The sequence below is a fragment of the Oncorhynchus masou genome, chromosome 3 (genome assembly GCF_036934945.1).
Source record: "Oncorhynchus masou masou isolate Uvic2021 chromosome 3, UVic_Omas_1.1, whole genome shotgun sequence".
NCBI classification, from domain to species: domain Eukaryota; kingdom Metazoa; phylum Chordata; class Actinopteri; order Salmoniformes; family Salmonidae; genus Oncorhynchus; species Oncorhynchus masou.
The window spans coordinates 9,401,825-9,423,337 of record NC_088214.1 but is presented as its reverse complement, the minus strand read 5'-3'; the positions used below and the strand labels follow the sequence as shown (position 1 = coordinate 9,423,337).

At 43.3% G+C, this 21,513-nt stretch overlaps 1 protein-coding gene across 1 annotated transcript; it reads right to left on the bottom strand.

The window, feature by feature from the left end:
• Nucleotides 1–5,101: 5,101 nt before the first annotated feature.
• LOC135518915 (NACHT, LRR and PYD domains-containing protein 1 homolog) lies at nucleotides 5,102–20,659 on the bottom strand. The gene is made up of 7 exons (XM_064943868.1): nucleotides 20,632–20,659; nucleotides 18,766–20,500; nucleotides 18,429–18,509; nucleotides 18,040–18,207; nucleotides 16,068–16,127; nucleotides 15,816–15,908; nucleotides 5,102–5,162 (listed from the first exon to the last, which is right to left on the bottom strand). The coding sequence occupies exons 2-7, from the start codon at nucleotides 20,469–20,471 to the stop codon at nucleotides 5,102–5,104; spliced, it is 2,169 nt and encodes a 722-aa protein (XP_064799940.1). The 5' UTR covers nucleotides 20,472–20,500; nucleotides 20,632–20,659.
• Between the last annotated feature and the right edge of the window lie 854 nt (nucleotides 20,660–21,513).

Below are 21,513 nucleotides of genomic sequence, written 5' to 3'. Positions count from 1 at the left end.
TTTTCTTCCAGATCTCACCTTTTCTCCCAGATCTCACCTTTTCTCCCAGATCTCACCTTTTCTTCCATATCTCACCTTTTCTTCCATATCTCACCTTTTCTCTCAGATCTCACCTTTTCTTCCAGATCTCACCTTTTCTCCCAGATCTCACCTTTTCTCCCAGATCTCACCTTTTCTCCCAGATCTCCCCTTTTCTTCCAGATCTCACCTTTTCTCCCAGATCTCACCTTTTCTCTCAGATCTCACCTTTTCTCCCAGATCTCACCTTTTCTCCCAGATCTCAACTTTTCTTCCAGATCTCAACTTTTCTTCCAGATCTCACCTTTTCTTCCAGATCTCGCCTTTTCTCCCAGATCTCGCATTTTCTTCCAGATCTCACCTTTTCTCCCAGATCTCACCTTTTCTCCCAGATCTCACCTTTTCTCCCAGATCTCGCCTTTTCTTCCAGATCTCACATTTTCTTCCAGATCTCACATTTTCTTCCAGATCTCAACTTTTCTTCCAGATCTCACCTTTTCTCCCAGATCTCACCTTTTCTTCCAGATCTCACCTTTTCTTCCAGATCTCACCTATTCTCCCAGATCTCACCTTTTCTTCCAGATGAAAACATAGGAGTAGATTAGAGATTATAGCTAGCTGTAAATAAACGTCTTTTTGACAGGTTGGCCCTCTGTTCAAAAGATATAACTTCCTTCATAAATTCATTTCAATTTTGTTCGTTCCTCATCCACCATTTTATCATTTCATCAAATGCCTTCCACATATGAAGTCAGTATTATAGTCGTCATATTATATTCATGGTGTTATTATGTCACCAATGAAGGTGACACTAGGGTGTTTAAACTTTTATACACGTCCTGTATCGTTTACTTGTCTGTGTAGGCCTCTGTTTGTATGTAACTGGGGTCACGGCCAACCTATTCCCTATATATAGTGCACTGCTTTCCACCAGGGCACATAGGAATCTGGTGAATAGTAGTGCACTTATGGAATAGGGTGCCATTTAGGACTAGCCTCAGACAAAGGGAGTGGTGATACACTTACATGGCCAAAATGAATGCACAATTAGGCCACACCAGATGGGACAGATGTCTATCCTACCCAGGCCTAAACCAGGTCTCAGTGGACAGTACTAAGGTGCTCTGAGCTGTTCTCTGCTATCTCTGACCAGGATTGATTTACATACGTTGTTTGGTAGCAGTCTCAGGCCGGGATTCAAACCCAGAGCCTTAGAGAGCAGCGCACTATTGTAAAGGCATTTTCCCAGATGCTCGCAGCGATTGGATTTATGATAAATGAGTGTATAGTTTGAGCGTATTAATACATTTTGAAAGTATGCTTTGCTTCATAACACACCTTGGATTGAATCCCGGCTGTGTTGTGTTATTCTCTAATCTAATGGGAGTCAAAAGACAAAACAACAGAAATGAACAAAGCAGACAAACCAATGCAGCAGCCATTTGTGTTTACAGTACAACTGTGTGTATGTGTGACCTCTGACTCTGGTGTTTTGATCAGTGTGTGTGTGTGTATAGAAAGGGGACGTTGGGCTGTGAAAACATGGGGAAAGCGAAAGATGGAGAGACAGAGAGAGAGTGACTGGTTATGTCCTAAATTGTACCCTATTCCTTACCAAGTGCAATAATTCTGTCTGGAATCCTATGGGCCCTGGTCAAAACCGTTGCCCTATATAAGGAATAGGATGCAATTTGGGATGTAATCATGGAGCCATCATGTGACCATAGGACATGAAGAATGAGCCGACTGAGTCCAATCATTCTTCATGCCGCTGTTGAGTTAACAGAGGGCTCCAAATACGTCCATGATTGACACAAATGGAACAGTATAGATGTAGGATCTTAATTTGAGCCAGTTTGCTAGAGCAGGAAAATAATCCTGCAGCAACAGGAAATGTGAATTATAATGTGAATTATAATTAATGGACATTTTTGTTGTAGGGGTTGATAATGTTTTCGTTGGGGCAAATCAAGTCAGACATTTTAAAGTGGAAATTACAAACTTCAGTAGTCTTTTTAACCTCAAATACACTACAAGTTTGCATTTTCTGCTGGAAAATTCCCAGCAATAAAAGAGTGATCAAATTACAAACTACATCTGTATTCCCAATATAGTGTTGACCAGAGCCCTAGTCAAAAGTAGTGCTTGACTATAGTACTATGGGCCTGGGGCACTGTATGTGTGTACACCAGTGGAGGTGGGTGGGAGGAGGTATAGGAGGACAGGCTCATTGTAACGTCTGGAATAGAATTCATGTAACGGTATCAAACAAATCAAATTGACGGAGACCATGTTTGACTCTGTTCCATTAATTCCATTCCAGACATTAGAATGAGTCTGTTCTTCGATAGCTCCTCCCACCTGTAGTGGGTGAGCATGTGCATGTCTGAGTGAGTGTATTTCCTCCATATAATTAATTCTCAATCCTGTTATTTTCTTTTCTGTCATTGTTCCAATAGGACTGTCTCCTATATTATTGTCACTATGAGCTTCTCATTCAGTAATGCTCCTCCTGTATAACGGTTCTTCTTTAAGAAAAAAACACAAATATATTACTGAAATGTGTTTTCATTTTTATTTTTATTCAATATTTTTTCAAATTGTATGTCATTATTTTTCCACAGTATTACAAAAAATAAAAGGACACAGCTTTCATAAGAACAAGGATAAAACCTCCTTATTTCATTTTTAGAGACAGAGTAAGATTAAATATATGAAATGCTAACCAGTACAGACACGAGTCCCAAATGGCACCCTATTATTTTTTTAACAGAACCCTATGAACCATGATTGGCACAGGTCAGATTCAAACGTGTGTAAGGGTGAGACAGAGAGAGAGGGAAGGGAGACAGAGAGAGAGGGAAGGGAGACAGAGAGAGAGGGAAGGGAGACAGAGAGAGAGGGAAGGGAGACAGAGAGAGAGGGAAGGGAGACAGAGAGAGAGGGAAGGGAGACAGAGAGAGAGGGAAGGGAGACAGAGAGAGAGGGAAGGGAGACAGAGAGCTAGAGGAGTAGATGATGGGGGATTGATTCACCTTGGGCGGTGTAGCAGTCGATATGCTAAAGTCTTGTCACTATGCAACAACACACCCTCTCCGTTGTCTTCATCGTGGACACTAGGCAACAACACATCCTCTCTGTTGTCTTCATCGTGGTCACTAGGCAACAACACACCATATCTGTTGTCTTCATCATGGTCACTATGCAACAACACACCATCTCTGTTGTCTTCATCGTGGTCACTAGGCAACAACACACCATCTCTGTTGTCTTCATCGTGGTCACTATGCAACAACACACTATCTCTGTTGTCTTCATCGTGGTCACTAGGCAACAACACACCATCTCTGTTGTCTTCATCGTGGTCACTAGGCAACAACACACCCTCTCTGTTGTCTTCATCGTGGTCCCTATGCAACAACACACCCTCTCTGTTGTCTTCATCGTGGTCACTATGTAACAACACACCATCTCTGTTGTCTTCATCGTGGTCACTAGGCAACAACACACCATCTCTGTTGTCTTCATCGTGGTCACTAGGCAACAACACACCATCTCTGTTGTCTTCATCGTGGTCACTAGGCAACAACACACCATCTATTACTCTTAGGGTGATCACTAGGCCTGTCACTTTTCTTCCCATGCCTTATCACATTCTCTGTGAATGTTTCTCCATGGAGATTGAGCCTAACAGAGTCATCACAACAGAGACTCCAGTCCTTCCGGCCTATGCACTGGTCAGCAGGTTTCCTGCATCTCCACCTGCAGAGGATCACACCAATGATGATTAGCACCGCATCTGAAGAGATCAGCTGATGATTTGGTTTGTGTTAGCTGACTGACACGATACAAAACAGTACATCCATACCCGGTGACAAGTACCCGGCAATCTGGGCGCCTCTTTGATGCACGTAAGCGTTGTAATACCTCCTCCAATAACAAACCGTGTTCAACTACATGAAGGCTAAGAGAGAAAGAGAATAGAGGAGTCATTAGTTGAACAGTTACACTGAAACAAATATGAACAAAGATGACACGGACGACACAGAGAGTATGTTGTACTCACGATATCATCCGCAGGTTTGGGCAGGCCTGGCTGAGACTGATTACACTGGTAGCACACCTCTCTGTCAAGCGGCTCACAAACAGACCGATGTCCTCCAGAGAGGTTTGAGAGTGTAGCAGCGAGATCAGTGCTTCAACATGCTCATCCCAATCTGGACTGGTAGAGGTCATTCATATGGCACAAACATAGACAGACACAGAATCTCATCATGGTAAAGAAAATATTGTCATATGTGTATGTTTGTGTGCAGATATGTAAAATTATTCATTTATTTATTTGTCCTTTATTTAACTAGGCCAGTCAGTTAAGAACAAATTCTTATTTTAAAATGACAGCCCACCCCGGCCAAACCTTAACCTGGATGACGCTGGGACAATTGTGCGCCGCCTTATGGGACTCCCAATCACGGCCGGTTGTGATACAGCCTGGCATCGAACCAGGGTCTGTAGTGACACCTGTAGCACTGAGATGCAGTGCCTTAAACCGCTGCGCTACTCGGGAGCCCTTTACACTACAGCCCGGAATCAATCCGAATTGCGTTAGAGAGCAGTGCCCTTCTATAGGTCATTTTACAGCAATTCTTTCATGATAAACACTCAAATGCAAATTACCTTCATGTGAAAGGTGCATTGTCAGCTGTCTAGTGAGGTACCCTATAAAGCACCTTGGATTGAAACGCGGCCGTGTGTGTGTGTGTGTGTGTGTGCGTGCGTGCGTGCGTGCGTGTGTGTGTCTGAATGTGAGATTTTATTGAGGACAGAAGTTCTCACTGTTGCTCCAGAGTGCGAACGAGCTGAAATAATTTTCTCCAGTCGAATACGGGATCGCCATAGAGGGTAATTTCAATCCCTCTGAGTGATATCTGGGAGTGTAAATCTTGGTGTTGAAACCTGAGCCTGAAATCCAAGATACATTTTCATTAAATCTTGTACACATGAATGTGCACCAATGCATGATGATTCACTGACAGGCAACATATATAAATCGTATAATCTCAACTCGCTCACCTTAACTTGTCTACAGGGTGGATGATTGCACGTCAGTGTCTGATAGGTCAGCCACATAGCGCACAGTCAAACTGTCATCAGGAGAAGAGAAACATCTTTATTTAGGGGAAGGGGGATACCTAGCCAGTTGTACAACTGAATGCCTTCAATTGAAATGTGTCTTCCGCATTTAACCCAAAACCTCTGAATCAGAGAGGTGCAGGGGGCTGCCTTAATTGACATCCACGTTTTCGGCACCTGGGGAACAGTGGGTTAACTGCCTTGCTCAGGGGCAGAATGACAGAGTTTTACCTTGTCAGCATGTGGATTCGATCCAGCAACCTTTCAGTTAGTGACCCAAAGCTCTAACCACTAAGCTACCCTCCTCTAAACACTAGGCTACCGGCCTCTAGCCACTAAGCTACCCTCCTCTAAACACTAGGCTACCAGCCTCTAACCACTAAGCTACCCGCCTCTAACCACTAAGCTACCCGCCTCTAACCACTAAGTTACCCACCTCTAACCACTAAGCTACCCGCCTCTAACCACTAGGCTACCAGCCTCTAACCACTAAGCTACCCGCCTCTAACCACTAAGCTACCCGCCTCTAACCACTAAGCTACCCGCCTCTAACCACTAAGCTACCCGCCTCTAACCACTTGGCTACCAGCCTCTAACCACTAAGCTACCCGCCTCTAACCACTAAGCCTCTAACCACTAGGCCCGCCTCTAACCACTAGGCTAGCTACCCGCCTCTAACCACTAGGCTACCTGCCTCTAACCACTAGGCTACCCGCCTCTAACCACTAGGCTACCCGCCTCTAACCACTAGGCTACCACGCCTCTAACCACTAGGCTACCAGCCTAACCACCACCCGCCTCTAACCACTAGGCTACCAACCTCTAACCACTAAGCTACCCGCCTCTAACCACTAGTTACCACTAACCACTTGGCTACCAGCTAACCACCAGCCTCTAACCACTAAGCTACCCGCCTCTAACCACTAAGTTACCCCACTCTAACCACTAACCACTTGGCTAACCACCAGCCTCTAACCACTAAGTTACCCACCTCTACCCAGCCTCTAACCACTAAAGCCTCTAACCACTAAGCTACCCGCCTCTAACCACTAAGCTACCCGCCTCTAACCACTAGGCTACCCGCCTCTAACCACTAGGCTACCCTGCCTCTAACCACTCTAACTAACACTTGGCTACCTGCCTCTAACCTCTAAGCTACCCGCCTCTAACCACAGGCTACCCGCCTCTAACCACTAAGCTACCCGCCTCTAACCACTAAGGCCTCTAACAACTAAGCCCGCCTCTAACCACTAGGCTACCCGCCTCTAACCACTAGGCTACCCGCCTCTAACCACTAGGCTACCAGCCTCTAACCACTAAGCTACCCGCCTCTAACCACTAGGCTACCAGCCTCTAACCACTAAGCTACCCGCCTCTAACCACTAAGCTACCCGCCTCTAACCACTAAGCTACCGCAACTGGGTAACTCAAGTTTTTGCACCTAATAGTGCTACGATGCTTAGAGATTCATACTTTTAATTTGCGCTTTGTTTTACCCACATAATTTTTAACACAAGGACAAGTTATACCTTGACAATTTATTGTACAAATGAGAGGCTGCCTGGTACTCGCCAATGTCCAGTCTCTTGACAACAAGGTAGACGAAATCTGAGCAAGGGTTGCCTTCCAGAGAGACATCAAAGATTGTAACGTTCTTTGTTTCACGGAAACATGGCTCACTCGGGATACGTTATCAGAGTCGGTACAGCCACCTGGCTTCTTCACGCATCGCGCCGACAGAAACAAGCATCTTTCTGGTAAGAAGAGGGGCCTTATGATTAATGAGACGTGGTGTGATCATAACAACATACAGGAACTCAAGTCCTTCTGTTCACCTGACTTAGAATTCCTCACAATCAAATGTCGACCGCATTATCTACCAAGGTTATTCTCTTCGATGATAATCACAGCCGTATTTATTCCCCCGCAAGCAGACAAATCGATGGCCCTGAACAAACTTTATTTGACTCTTTGCAAACTGGAAACCACATATCCTGAGGCTGCATTCATTGTAGCTGGGGATTTTAACAAGGTTAATCTGAAAACAAGACTCCCTAAATTCTATTAGCATATATCGATTACGCAACCAGGGCTAGTAAAACCCTGGATCATTGTTATTCTAACTTCCGCGACGCATATAAGGCCCTCCCCGCCCTCCTTTCGGAAAAGCTGACCACGACTCCATTTTGTTGCTTCCAGCCTACAGACAGAAACTAAAACAAGAAGCTCCTGCGCTCAGGTCTGTTCAATGCTGGTCCGACCAATCTGATTCCACGCTTCAAGATCACGTGGATTGGGATATGTTCTGCATTGCGTCCAACAACAACATTGAATAATACGCCAATTTGGTGAGCGAGTTCATTAGAAAGTGCATCGGTGATGTCGTACCCACAGCAACTATTAAAACATTCCCAAACCAGAAACCGTGGATTGATGGCAGCATTCGCGCGAAACTGAAAGCGTGAACCACTGCTTTTAACAAGGGCAAGGTGACCGGAAACCTGACCGAATACAAACAGTGTAGCTATTCCCTCCGCAAGGCAATCAAACAAGCTAAGCATCAGTATAGAGACAAAGTAGAGTTGCAATTCAATGGCTCAGACACAAGAGGTATGTGGCAGGGTCTACAGTCAATCAGGGATTACAAAAAGAAAACCAGCCCCGTCGAGGACCTTGCTGTCTTGCTCCCAGACAGACTAAATAACATCTTTGCTCGCTTTGAGGACAATACAGTGCCACTGACACGGCCCGCTACCAAAATCTGCGGACTCTCCTTCACTGCAGCCGACGCGAGTAAAACATTTAAACGTGGTTAACCCTCGCAGGGCTGCAGGCCCAGACGGCATCCCCAGCCACGTCCTCAGAGTATGCGCAGAACAGCTGGCTGGTGTGTTTACGGACATATTCAATCACCCTTATCCCAGTCTGCTCTTCCCAGATGCTTCAAGAGGGCCACCATTGTTCCTGTTCCCAAGATAGCTAAGGTAACTGAGCTAAACGACTACCGCCCAGTAGCACTCACTTCAGTCATCATGAAGTGCTTTGAGAGACTAGTCAAGGACCATATCACCTTCACCCTACCTGACACCCTAGACCCACTCCAATTTGTTTACCGCCCCAATAGGTCCACAGACGACGCAATCGCAACCACACCGCACACTGCCCTAACACATCTGGACAAGAGGAATCCCTACGTGAGAATGCTGTTCATCGACTACAGATCAGCATTTAACGCCATAGTACCCTCCAAACTCGTCATCAAGCTCGAGACCCTGGGTCTCGACCCCGCCCTGTGCAACTGGGTACGGGACTTCCTGACGGGCAGCCCCCAGGTGGTGAGGGTAGGTAAAAACATCTCCACCCCGCTGATCCTCAACACTGGGGCCCCACAAGGGTGCGTTCTCAGCCCTCTCCTGTACTCCCTGTTCACCCACGACTGCGTGGCCATGCACGCCTCCAACTCAATCATCAAGTTTGCGGACAACACTACAGTGTTAGGCTTGATTACCAACAAAGACGAGACGGCCTACAGGGAGGAGGTGAGGGCCCTCGGAGTGTGGTGTCAGGAAAGTAACCTCACACTCAACGTCAACAAAACAAAGAAGATGATTGTGGACTTCAGGAAACAGCAGAGGGAGCACCCCCCTATCCACATCGACGGGACAGTAGTGGAGAGGGTAGTAAGTTTTAAGTTCCTCGGCGTACACATCACAGACAAACTGAATTGGTCCACCCACACAGACAGCGTGGTGAAGTAGGCTTGAAATACGGCCTGTCACTAAAAGCACTCACAAACTTCTACAGATGCACAATCGAGAGCATCCTGTCGCACCGCCTGGTACGGCAACTGCTCCGCCCAAAACCGTAAGGCTCTCCAGAGGGTAGTGAGGTCTGCATAAAGCATCACCGGGGGAAAACTACCTGCCCTCCAGGAAACCTACATCACCCGATGTCACAGGAAGGCCATAAAGATCATCAAAACAATGCCACTTAATATAATGTTTACATACCCTACATTACTCATCTGATATGTATATACTGTACTCGATACCATCTACTGCATCTTGCCTATGCCGTTCTGTACCATCACTCATTCATATATCTTTATGTACATATCCTTTATCCCTTTACACTTGTGTGTATAAGGTAGTAGTTGTGGAATTGTTATTACTGCATTGTCGGAACTGGAAGCACAAGCATTTCGCTACACTCACATTAACATCTGCTAACCGTGTGTATATGAAAAATACAATTTGATTTGATTTGACTTCCCACAAAGAAAGGAGGGAAAAGGGCTACCTAAGAGTGGTTCCCAATCAGAGACAACGATAGACAGCTTTCCCTGATTGAGAACCATACCTGGCCAAAACATAGAAATACAAAATCATAGAAAAACAAAACATAGAATGCCCACCCCACATCACACCCTGACCTAACCAAATAGAGAAATAAAACGGCTCTCTAAGGTCAGGGCGTGACAGTACCCCCCACCAAAGGTTTGGACTCTGGCCGCAAAACCTGAACCAATAGGGGAGGGTCCGGGTGGGTATCTATCCACGGTGGCGGCTCAGGTGCGGGACGCAGACCCCGCTCCACCACTGGCTCACCCCACTTTGGTGGCACCTGTGGTTCCGGGGACCCTAGTCGCCGACCCCGGACTGGGGACCCTCGTTGCGGGCCCCGGAATGGGGACCCTCGTTGCGGGCCCCGGAATGGGGACCCTCGTTGCGGGCCCCGGACTGGAGGCCGTCGCTGGAGGTTTCATGCCGTGACTCCTCACTGGAGGCTTCTTGCCATGGATCATCACTGGAGGCTTCTTGCCATGGATCATCACTGGAGGCTTCTTGCCATGGATCATCACTGGAGGCTTCTTGCCATGGAGCCTCACTGGATGCCTTTGTCAGCAGCATACCACCCTGCATACCACTGCTGGCTTGCTTCTGAAGCTAAGCAGGGTTGGTCCTGGTCAGTTCCTGGATGGGAGACCAGATGCTGCTGGAAGTGGTGTTGGAGGGTCAGTAGGAGGCACTCTTTCCTCTTTCACTCTATCCCAATGCTCCAGGGCAGTGATTGACACTGCCCTGTGTAGGGTGCAGTCCTTCGGATGGGATGTTAAACGGGTGTCTTGACTCTCTGAGGTCTTTAAAGATCCCATGGCACTTATCGTAAGAGTAGGGGTGTTAACCCCAGTGTCCTGGCTAAATTCCCAATCTGGCCCTCAAACCATCATGGTCACCTAATAATCCCCAGTTTACAATTGGCTCATTCATCCCCCTCCTCCCCCTGTAACTATTCCCCAGGTCGTTGCTGCAAATGAGAACATGTTCTCAGTCAACTTACCTGGTAAAATTACGGATAAATAAAAATAAAATGGAGGCTTCTTGCTATGGGTCATCACTGGAGGCTTCTTGCTATGGGTCATCACTGGAGGCTTCGTGCCATGGATCATCACTGGAGGCTTCTTGCTATGGGTCATCACTGGAGGCTTCGTGCCATGGATCATCACTGGAGGCTTCATGCCATGGATCATCACTGGAGGCTTCATGCCATGGATCATCACTGGAGGGTTCGTGCCATGGATCATCACTGGAGGCTTCTTCCTGGGCACAGGAGTCACCAGGCTGGGGAGACACACAGGAGGCCTGGTCCTTGAAGCAGGCACAGGACTCACCGGGCTGGAGAGACACACAGGAGGCCTGGTGCGTGGGGCTGGCATCGGATACACTGGGCCGTGAAGGCGCACTGGCGGTCTCGAGCGCAGAGCTGGCACAACCCGTTCTGGCTGGATGCCCACTTCCACCCGCTGGCACAGAGAGCACCGGCCTGTGAATGCTCACTCGAGACACCGTGCGCATCACCCTATAAAACGGTGCCTGACCAGTCACATGCTCCCCACGGTAAGCACTGGGAGTTGGCTCAGGTCTAAACTCTGACTCCGCCAATCTCCCGGTGTGCCCCTCCCGTGCCTCTCGTGCCTGCTTCACTGACTTGCCTCCTCATATCGCCGCCGCTCCGCCTTAGCTGCCTCCATCTCCTCCCTCGGACGGCGATATTCCCGGCCTGCATCCAGGGTCCCTTTCCGTCCAGGATCTCTTCCCATGTCCAGGAGTCCTCTTTACCACGGTGCTTGGTCCTTTGTTGTTGGGTACTTCTGTCACGGGCGTCGTAAGAAGTGGACCAAAGTGCAGCGTGTTGAGCGTACATTTGCCTTTTATTATAAAAATTGCACCAACAAAACAACAAATGAGAAAACAACCGTGAAGCTTACAGGGCACAATGCCTCAAACAAACTTCCCACAAAGAAAGGAGGGAAAAGGGCTACCTAAGTATGGTTCCCAATCAGAGACAACAATAGACAGCTGTCCCTGATTGAGAACCATACCCGGCCAAAACATAGAAATACAAAATCATAGAAAAAAAAACATAAAATGCCCACCCCACATCACACCCTAACCTAATCAAATAGAGAAATAAAACGTCTCTCTAAGGTCAGGGCGTGACAATGGCGACTGGGATGACATTTATTTTCATTATAACCATTTTGGCTATAAAATGGTTTTAGTTATTTTTTAAACAAACGGTTGCTCAAATTAAGTGTATGGACATGAGTACATACAGCGGGGCAAAAAAGTATTAGGCAGCCACCAATTGTTTTCCACCATAATTTGCAAATAAATTCATTAAAAATCCTACAATGTGATTTACTGGATTTGTTTTCTCATTTTGTCTGTCATAGTTGAAGTGTACCTATGATGAAAATTACAGGCCTCTCTCATCTTTTTAAGTGGGAGAACTTGCACAATTGGTGGCTGACTAAATACTTTTTTTGCCCCACTGTATGAATCACACGAATGATATCTATTTTAGAAGGTTACTTTTCATGAAATGTGTATCTAACAGTTGCATGCTAACCGCTAACAGTAGCTAGCTAATTCAGCACTGAACCAGTAACTGGTCATTAGAGACCTCTCTAATGCCCAACAAGCTCAGTTCAAACTCCCATTCACCAGCTCCGCAAGCGTTATAATGTCAAAATACATTAGTTGATCACCAAATATAGAGTTTCACTGATCAACAATCGTATTTTGAAGTTCTAATGCTTGCAGAGCTGGGTTTTCATTTATTAATACACAGGCCTCTTCTATAATTTGTTTGAATAATTAGCACTGTATACAGTATGTAGTGAATCAGATGTACTGTTACCCCAATAAATCATAGTTGTTTTGCACACCACCATCTTTGCTCCGCGATCAGACTGGCAGCGTCATCGCATCAATGCTGCGTAATACATTCTGCAGTCAAACTTATTTCAGCTTGTAATCCAACAGTTGTACTTGATAAGTGTGTAACAACAGTTCGACATTCACTTTCTTCTACTATTCAGAAAGTACTGCAACTGCCTCTGCAACGCAATGCTGCAAGTTTCTTTGGAAATGAATGTGCTTCTGTTATACCAAAAAGCAATGACGCTGTTGGTCTGATCGACAGGGTAAGTGACAGGGTTACGTAGCTAACGTTAGCTAAACAAACACTAACTACATGGTAGCTAACTATTAGCTAGCTAGCGACAAGCATCGTTGAGAGCTAGCTTTAGCTACAGTATGTCATGAAAATGTTGAGAAAACGTGATTGTAATGTATTTGAAAATGTGCGAAAGTGTTGTTTGCTACTGCCATAATATACCAAACATTAGGAACACCTTCCTAATATTGAATTGCAACCCCCCCCTCCCTTCGCCCAACGACAGACTCAATTCGTCGGGGCATGGACTCTACAAGGTGTCGAAAGCGCATGTTGACTCCAACGCTTCCCACAGTTGTGTCAAGTTGGCTGGATGTCCTTTGGGTGGTGAACCATTCTTGGTACATATGTGAAACTGTTAAGCGTGAAAAACCCAGCAGCGTTGCATTTCTTGACACAAACCGGTGCGCCTGGCACCTACTGCCATAACCCGTTCAAAAGGCACTTAAATGTGTTGTCTTGCTCATTCACCCTCTGAATGGCACACATACACAAGGCATATCTCAATTGTCTCAAGGCTTAAAGATCCTTCTTTAAAACTTCATTGGGATAGGGGGCAGCATTGGGAAGTTTGGATGAAAAGCGTGCCCAGAGTAAAGTGCCTGTTACTCAGGCACAGAAGGATATGCATATATTGGTAGATTTGGATAGAAAACACTCTAAAGTTTCCAAAACTGTTAAAATAATGTCTGTGAGTATAACAGAACTCATATGGCAGGCAGAAACCTGAGAAAAATCCAACCAGGAGGTGGGAATTCTAAAGTTTGTAGTTTTTTAAGTGAATGCCTATCCAGTATCCAGTGTCTGTGGGGTCAGAGTGCACTTCCTAAGGCTTCCAGTAGATGTCAACAGTCTTTAGAAGTTGTATCATGCTTCTATTGTGAAAGGGGAGAGAATAAGACCACTCAGAGTAAGTAGCTCAGCTGAAAGCTATGAGTTGTTTATCGCGCGTGGCCCTGAGCTCGCTGTTCGTTCTCTTTCCTTTCTAATGAAAACAGTATTGTCCGGTTGAAATATTATTGAATATTAATGATAAAAAGATCCTAAGGATTGTTTCTAAACATCGTTTGACATGTTTCTACGACCTCTGATTAAACTTTTTTGACTTTTCGTCTGGATGTTGTGAGCGCGCTTTGTGCCTTTGGATTACTGAACTAAACGCGCAAACAAAACTGAGGTATTTGGACATAGAGGGAATTTATTGAACAAAACTAACATTTATTGTGTAACATGGAGTCCTGGGAGTGCCACCAGATGAAGATAATCAAAGGTAAGTGATTAATTTAATCGCTATTGCTGACTTTTGTGAGTCTTCTCCTTGGCTAGAAAATGTCTGTATGGTTTTTGTGGCTAGGCGCTGTCCTAACATAATCGCATGGTGTGCTTTCGCAGCAAACTCTTTTTGAAATCGGACACTGTGATTGGATTAACAAGAAGTTTGTCTTTAAAATGGTGTATAATACAAGTATGTTTGAGGAATTTTAATTATGAGATTTCTGTTTGAATTTGGCGCCCTGCAATTTCACTGGCTGTTGTCGAGGTGGGACATCCCAGAGAGGTCTGTCTCCTCCCCTTCATCTACACTGATTGAAGTGAATTTAACAAGTGACATCAATAAGGGATCATATCTATGTCATGGAAAGAGCTTGTGTTCTTAATGTGCTGTATTGTCAGTGTATTTGGGATGAAGTTTTCAGCTTTCTTTAGCGGTGTTGCATTGCAGCGTACTCTATTCTGATGTCTGTTTCTTTACTTAGATGTTTTTAAAGAAAGTAACGCATCTGCTGTATCCAGGGGGAAGATGAAGACCTTGATGGAGGCTGCAGAAACAAACATTTTAAACTAAAGGAAACTTCTTGGCAGGGAAAAGACAATAAATAATAAATAATATGATTTTAGAGTTAAATCCTTTGTTGTTGTTTTAATGAATTCTTTACACGTTTTATTTTTTTCATTGTATTTTGAATAACTTGTAGAAAATACACTGTCATGAAGCATTATTTGTCATATGCGCCCAATACAACATGTGTAGACCTTAGCGTGAATGCTTACTTACAAGCCTTTAACCAACAGTGCAGCACTAGAAAGAGTTAAGAAAATATTTACCAAATTAACTCAAGTAAAAAATAATAAAAAATATCACAATAAATATGAGGCTATATACAGGGGGTACCTAGTCAATGTGCGGAGGTACAGGTTAGTCGAGGTAATTTGTGCATGTAGGTAGGGGTGAAGTGACTATGCATAGATAATACACAGCGAGTAGCAGCAGTGTACAAAACAAATGGAGGAGGGGGTCAATGTAAAAGGTCCGGTGGACATTTGATTAGTTGTTTAGCAGTCTTATAGCTTGGGGGGGTAGAACCTGTTAAGGAGCCTTTTGGTCCTAGACTTGGCGCTCCGGTACCACTTGCCGTGCGGTAGCAAAGAAAACAGTCTCTGACCTGGGTGACTGGAGTCAATTTTTTGGACTTTCCTCTGTCAATTTACTTGGATTAAGAAAATACACTTTATTACACTGTCAATAAGAATTATTACCATCACAAGGATATAAACCAGAAATTTTGTGGGTTGTGACACTCTTATGTAGGTGTCATAGCCAGCCATAAAATAACGCAATATACTGTATGTCACAACAGGTCTAAATATATGGGTCACAACAGGTCTAAATATATGGGTCACAACAGGTCTAAATATATGGGTCACGACAGGTCTAAATATATGGGTCACGACAGTGTTATGACCACATCATGACAAGTTATGTCAAGTTATGTCAGCTGTTATGACCATGTCATAATGTGTTATGATGCTAGGTGTCAAATAGAGTGTTACCTATAGCGATGTCATAGATGAACTGGAGTGCAACAATAAAAGAATATTGCTAAACTACAACCGTGTGTATATAGCCATTTGGGATCGAAGTTAGGCCTCCTGGGCATCACAAGACTGTGTTAGCCTGCTGAGCTTAAGTCTACAGTAAGCACTAAGCATTGGGAGCCATTGCAACTCTTCAGGTCTTAGACAACGTTACTCGTCTCTTGAGTGTGCTTCACCAAACCACTTCCTTAACATGGACAATAAATTAAAGATATCCACTGTAAAATGTGCTATATGTAGTATTAGAGATGATAAATTGTACTTACTCTATTTCACTCAAACTGTAGCCAGATGCCCTGATACAGTCACAGATCATTTTCATGTCAGACACTTTTAACCAAAGAGAAGCTTGGAGAGTCCTTCACAGGCAAGAGATGGTTGAATTATTACATGAATATTTTGATCGACAAGACATCTACACTCAAAAAAACAAAACAAAAAAACATTTTTTACAACTGTACAGCATGCAATATCAATCAAGTGCACCTTTCTACTGAGACAATGTAGAAGAAGCTCACCCATTGACTCCATTTTTCTGTAGATTGGCTTCCAATGTAACATTCTCACAACAATGAAGCCTGAAACAGTAACATATCATATTGTTAAGAGGCTACTTAATTAACATTATTATGGACATGTTTTATATTGTGTCCAATCACGGTTGAATTCAACCCCCAAAATGTCAAACTTCTGCAGACCAGTGCCAGTGTGACTCCGCACAGACTGAAATGGTCCAGAGTGACAATGAATAACGGGGTTCCCACAATCCCCTTTTTTTGTCAATTGGGTGTTAAGATTACTTACTAGTGTACTAATGTTAAGATTACTAGTCCTAAGTAACTACTGCTAACTCAAATCTTGGGTTTCTGACTCTCCAAGTCTAGTCTAAATATTTACAAGATGTGTTACACTGTTGAAATTAAGCGCTTTGTAACTAACACCAAAACTAGTGGTAGCTAAGCTGCCACCAACACAAAGGAGACAAAACCTTAACTTTGCTGGAGTATTGAAACACATCATCTTGGGTTGTTTTGAAACATGACATGGTGTGTTGTAACACCACTTAATCAAGTGTAGTGCAACACATTGCAGGGGACTGGGTGCACTACCGTTAAAGTGGCAATCAGCCGTTGATAACAATTAACAAAGCGGACTCTGCACCCTGGTTTGGTAAAAAGCTGAGGGATGGAGCTGGAGAAATTGAACAACTCTCAAATTCATAGACAGAGCTATGGATGCAAGGACCATGATATCAAAAATTATAGTTTTAACCATGTTTTGAGGCTATATAATGTTTGTTTACATTTTCTTTGAATACAAACTTTGGAGTAAAACAATCTTATATTTTGGGTTCTGATGGGGTACGATAGTTGAATTAAGCTCACGAGGCATGTATAAAATATATTCTTCAAGAATCAATGGGTAAATGTCATTCATTTAGAAGTCCAAAAGTCGATGTAGCAACTGCTGTTTGCACACAATTTTGTGCAGAATTAGGAACCTTCTCTTTTGGTGTTGTGAACAGAAAAGTGAAGATTTAAACACTGTTGTGGGTATTTTACAATTCCAATATAGTGGCAGTATAACCTGTTGGACTAAACCCTTTTTTATCACAAACTATATAAAATGCCTTTGCTATTAATCAATTATGTATTTATGTTCACTTCTGCATTACCTACAGTGGGGCAAAAAACTATTTAGTCATCCACCAATTGTGCAAGATCTCCCACTTAAAAAGATGAGAGAGACCTGTAATTTTCAGCATCTAATTATGGTGGAAAATTAGTGTATCTCAATACTTTGTTATATACCCTTTGTTGGCAATGACAGAGGTCAAACATTTTCTGTAAGTCTTCACAAGGTTTAAAGTCCTCCAAACACGCCGAGTTGAGTTTTTACCAAAAAGTTATATTTTGGTTTCATCTGACCATATGACATTCTCCCAATCTTCTTCTGGGTCATCCAAATGCTCTCTAGCAAACTGAATAACTTGTGTGACTGTTTGAGGTTGTGAGCAGGTGTCTTTTGTACTGATAACAAGTTCAAACAGGTGCCATTAATACAGGTAACGAGTGGAGGACAGAGGAGCCTCTTAAAGAAGAAGTTACAGGTCTGTGAGAGCCAGAAATCTTGTTTGTCTGTAGGTGACCAAATACTTATTTTCCACCATATTTTGCAAATAAATTCATTAAAAATCCTACAATGTGATTTTCTGATTTTATTTTTCTCCCATTTTGTCGGTCATAGTTGAAGTGTACCTATGATGAAAATTACAGGCCTCTCTCATCCTTTTAAGTGGGAGAACTTGCACAATTGGTGGCTGACTAAATACTTTTTTGCCCCACTGTACATGTTAATTAATGAACCCTTTTTGTGACAGACATTATGTATTTACCATATATGTTCCATTTTAGTTTCCTAATTGTTATTTGAGGAAACATTGTGTTGTATATTACAGGTTGGTTGGAAGCTAAATGAAAAGTTACTTACCCTATGCTTTCCAAGTCTGCATGTGCCTTATTGATGAGGAACATGAATTTGTCAGCTGTATTGCTGGTGATGGACTTCACTCCAATGTCAATGTTTCTGGGTTTGTGTTTAGTGAGAGCAACAAGCAAGTCCAGTACTTTCTCATCCGAGAAGTTGTTGTCTGTCAGACTGAAAAATACAGTACAATTTGGCGTGAAAACACTATTTAAAAAAATATATATATATATGTGGTAGGCTAAAGTAACTCTCATTAATATAATGTATAATGTACAATCTGAAAGTATTCAGAATCCCTTGACTTGTGTGTAGAGATTTATTTATTTAACAGCAAGAATTTGTTAGATGACAAATAAGGTATGATTTTACAGTAAAGATCATGTGATTCTTACTCCAGCTCCAAACTCTTTCCTTCTCCCAGCGCTGTCAACAGATCATCTAAATCATCATCGGCGAGGTCGTCCACCTGCAACCTACAAAAACAAATACCAAAAACAATTATTAAGTGACAAAAATGACATCAATAATTAATTCAAGAGTTTAAATTAAAACAAATATCTATGTCCAAATAACCTTTTTATGAAAGAAACAGTTTTTTATGAATCAAACAGTTATAATTATTATAATGAATTCAAATAACATTTGGGGAAATATATAGTGTATATATTATTTTCTGTATGAAAATCAGCCTTGTTCTAGGGTGAGAAAGGGAAATGCAAATATACTCACTCGAGATGTTGACATTTTTCCAATGCTGGCAGAAGGATTTTTACCTTCTCTGCAGATAACTTGCACCAGTTGAGAATGAGTCTTTGGATGCACTTGCAATGCTGAAAGCAGTACTTCAGCACCCAACAGTCTGTTTTTGTCAGGGGAATGTGAGTCAGATTAAATTCTGTGTATGTATTCATGGCTTTCTTTACAAAATCATCTACATGTAGTTCATATAGACAGTGAAACGCAAAAAGCCACATTGATGAAATGTGATAATCAATGGCGTTTCGATCCTCCTTTTCTTTTTCAATGACTTCCAGAATAAAATGTTTGAGCTGGGTCCAAATCCCTTGAGAACAAGAGATGTATTTTTTATCCTCAAGACGTTTTCCCACTTCCTTGTTTGCGATGCCGAAGAGAAATTGAACTATGGGTAGCAGGTGACTGTTTTCTTTTCCACGTCGAACCTTGGAAAGTAGCTCTCTAACTTTCTCCTGAGCTTCCTCATCACCCAGTAACATGTATGAGAGGGCTGTGAAAAACTCCTGGAAGCTGAGGTGCATGAAGCTGTACATAGTGGTCTGACTTGCTCTCTTCTTTTGGAGAAACTTACACAAGAAGGGGACTTTGGAAGGATCTGACACTGTCTGTGACACACTATCAAGGTCAAATAAGACTTGCTGCTCTTCCATTCCCTTTTCTGCCAGCTTGCCTAGTCCTTGGAGGATAGTAAGAGCTGACTGACCCAAATCCTGACAGTGGTGCTTCAACAGCGTGGCAACAAATTCAACAAAGATGGAGGTGGTGGTCTCCAGCGATTGTATCATCTCTGTGCCTTCATCAAACTGCTCCCTATAAACTGTGCAAATGATCCAGCAGATGACTGGAATGAAACATGCGGTGAAAAGTGTTTCATTTTTTCTCACAGAGTCATAGGCTTGATGTGAGTGTTGCTTCTTCTTGAAGAATCGATTGAAGTATTCCTCCACCCCCTCTTCAGAAAAGCCCAATATCTCAGCGTATCTCACTGGATGTTTGACCACTTCTTTTAGTTTGTCCAACGCTGTGGATCTGGTGGTAACAAGCAGGAAGGACTCGTGCAATATCTGTTTCCGTATCAGGCCACTCAGTGTCACTTCGGGGGAGCATTGTGTCCACGGGTCCCTGGGAAGGGAGTCTTTAGGTACATCAAGTGAGAATTTGAGTTCATCAAAGCCGTCTACCAGGAAGAGAACCCTCTCAGGAGACTGGTGAAGGACCTGCTTGATCATTGATGATGAACTCTGATCGTAGTCAAGCAGATCCATCAGACTTTTTCTCCCAGTGGCCTGGTTCAGTTCTTTGCACCTCAAGTGAAAAACAAAGTCAAATCGGTCTTCGTAAAGTCTTCCAAAGGCCCAGTCAGACATGATCTTCTGACTGGTAAATGACTTGCCAGTTCCAGAGTGGCCCTGCAGTATCACTGTTCTCTGAATGTCTCCGTGCTCGTCTGGATCAAACAGCCTCTCCACTTTGGTACTCTTGTAGGTCTCGCTGTCCCTCTGGTCCATGACGTGATAAAAGTTCTGTCCTCTGGAGCGGATCTCCTCCTCTCTCTCTCTCTGCTGACGGTGTTTCTGGATGATCAGGGGCTCAGTGTAGCGATCATCTAGCTTCACATGTTCTCCAGGGAGAGAGTTGTACTCCTGCACTGTGGCATATTCACCTCTGATGAATTCCATGTACTTTAGGGTTATTGTGCTTTTGTTCTCTACACATTGACACAATAACAGAAAGTCAATTCATAATTTTACAAAAGTGTTTCTGTTGTATAATTTTTGAAATCATACAACATTATAAGAAATGTAATTCATTAAAAAGGTGGGAAAAAACATGGCCTACCTTGTTCACCTCTTTGTTTGCCTCTGCATTCTATATAAATGATTGACAAATACATATCACGTAAACCTTCTCACAAGATATCACTAATCTTTGCATCTTCATAATTTATTGTAAATGTTATCACGCAACAGTTAGGTTGGGCATTGTTTCACTTGACACATTTCAGTGTTTCCACAAAGAAACATCAGTGCGTCAGGTATTCTTGACAGTTCGGACAATACTTGTCATGCAATGAAACATTATTTTATAGTTGAGAGAAAAAAAATCTGTAATTAATGAATACAATTACATATAGGGGAATTTTGTAAGAGCAATGACTTGTTTTTGTCTTTTTCCAAATCTTTTAAATACTGTACATTTCCCATATCTGCATTCTGCCCGGAAATGCCCGTCCTGAGAAACTGATCAAAGTTTAAACACTTAAACTTCAAAATATATATATATTCACTGTAAAATGATATTAAGAAGTTTATTTTAATAGCCCTCTGTGACTTCTAACCATTAGCCCCACTAGCTGCTAACTGTACTGTGCATAGGGGTTATACAGCTCCCTATGCCGGCCAATAGCTTGAGGGCTACTAGCCTGTAACCTAGCTTAGCGTGCTAGCCTCCAGCTATTGCCTGTTTATACTGTATGTCAACCCACAGCCTGTGGCCCACTAGCCTAGCATGCTAGCTGCTAATTGTATCATGTTTATACTGTACCTCATATGCTACCCTAGCCCCTTTATACAATATGGTATAATCATTACTGCTATGTAGCGTGTTAGCCTACTAGCCATAGAGTGCTGTATGCCTATTACCAGATAATACTGTTAGCACACTAGCTTCCTATTGTGTGCTAGCCATAGAGAATGGTAGATGCCTCTCGTGGCCAAAGGA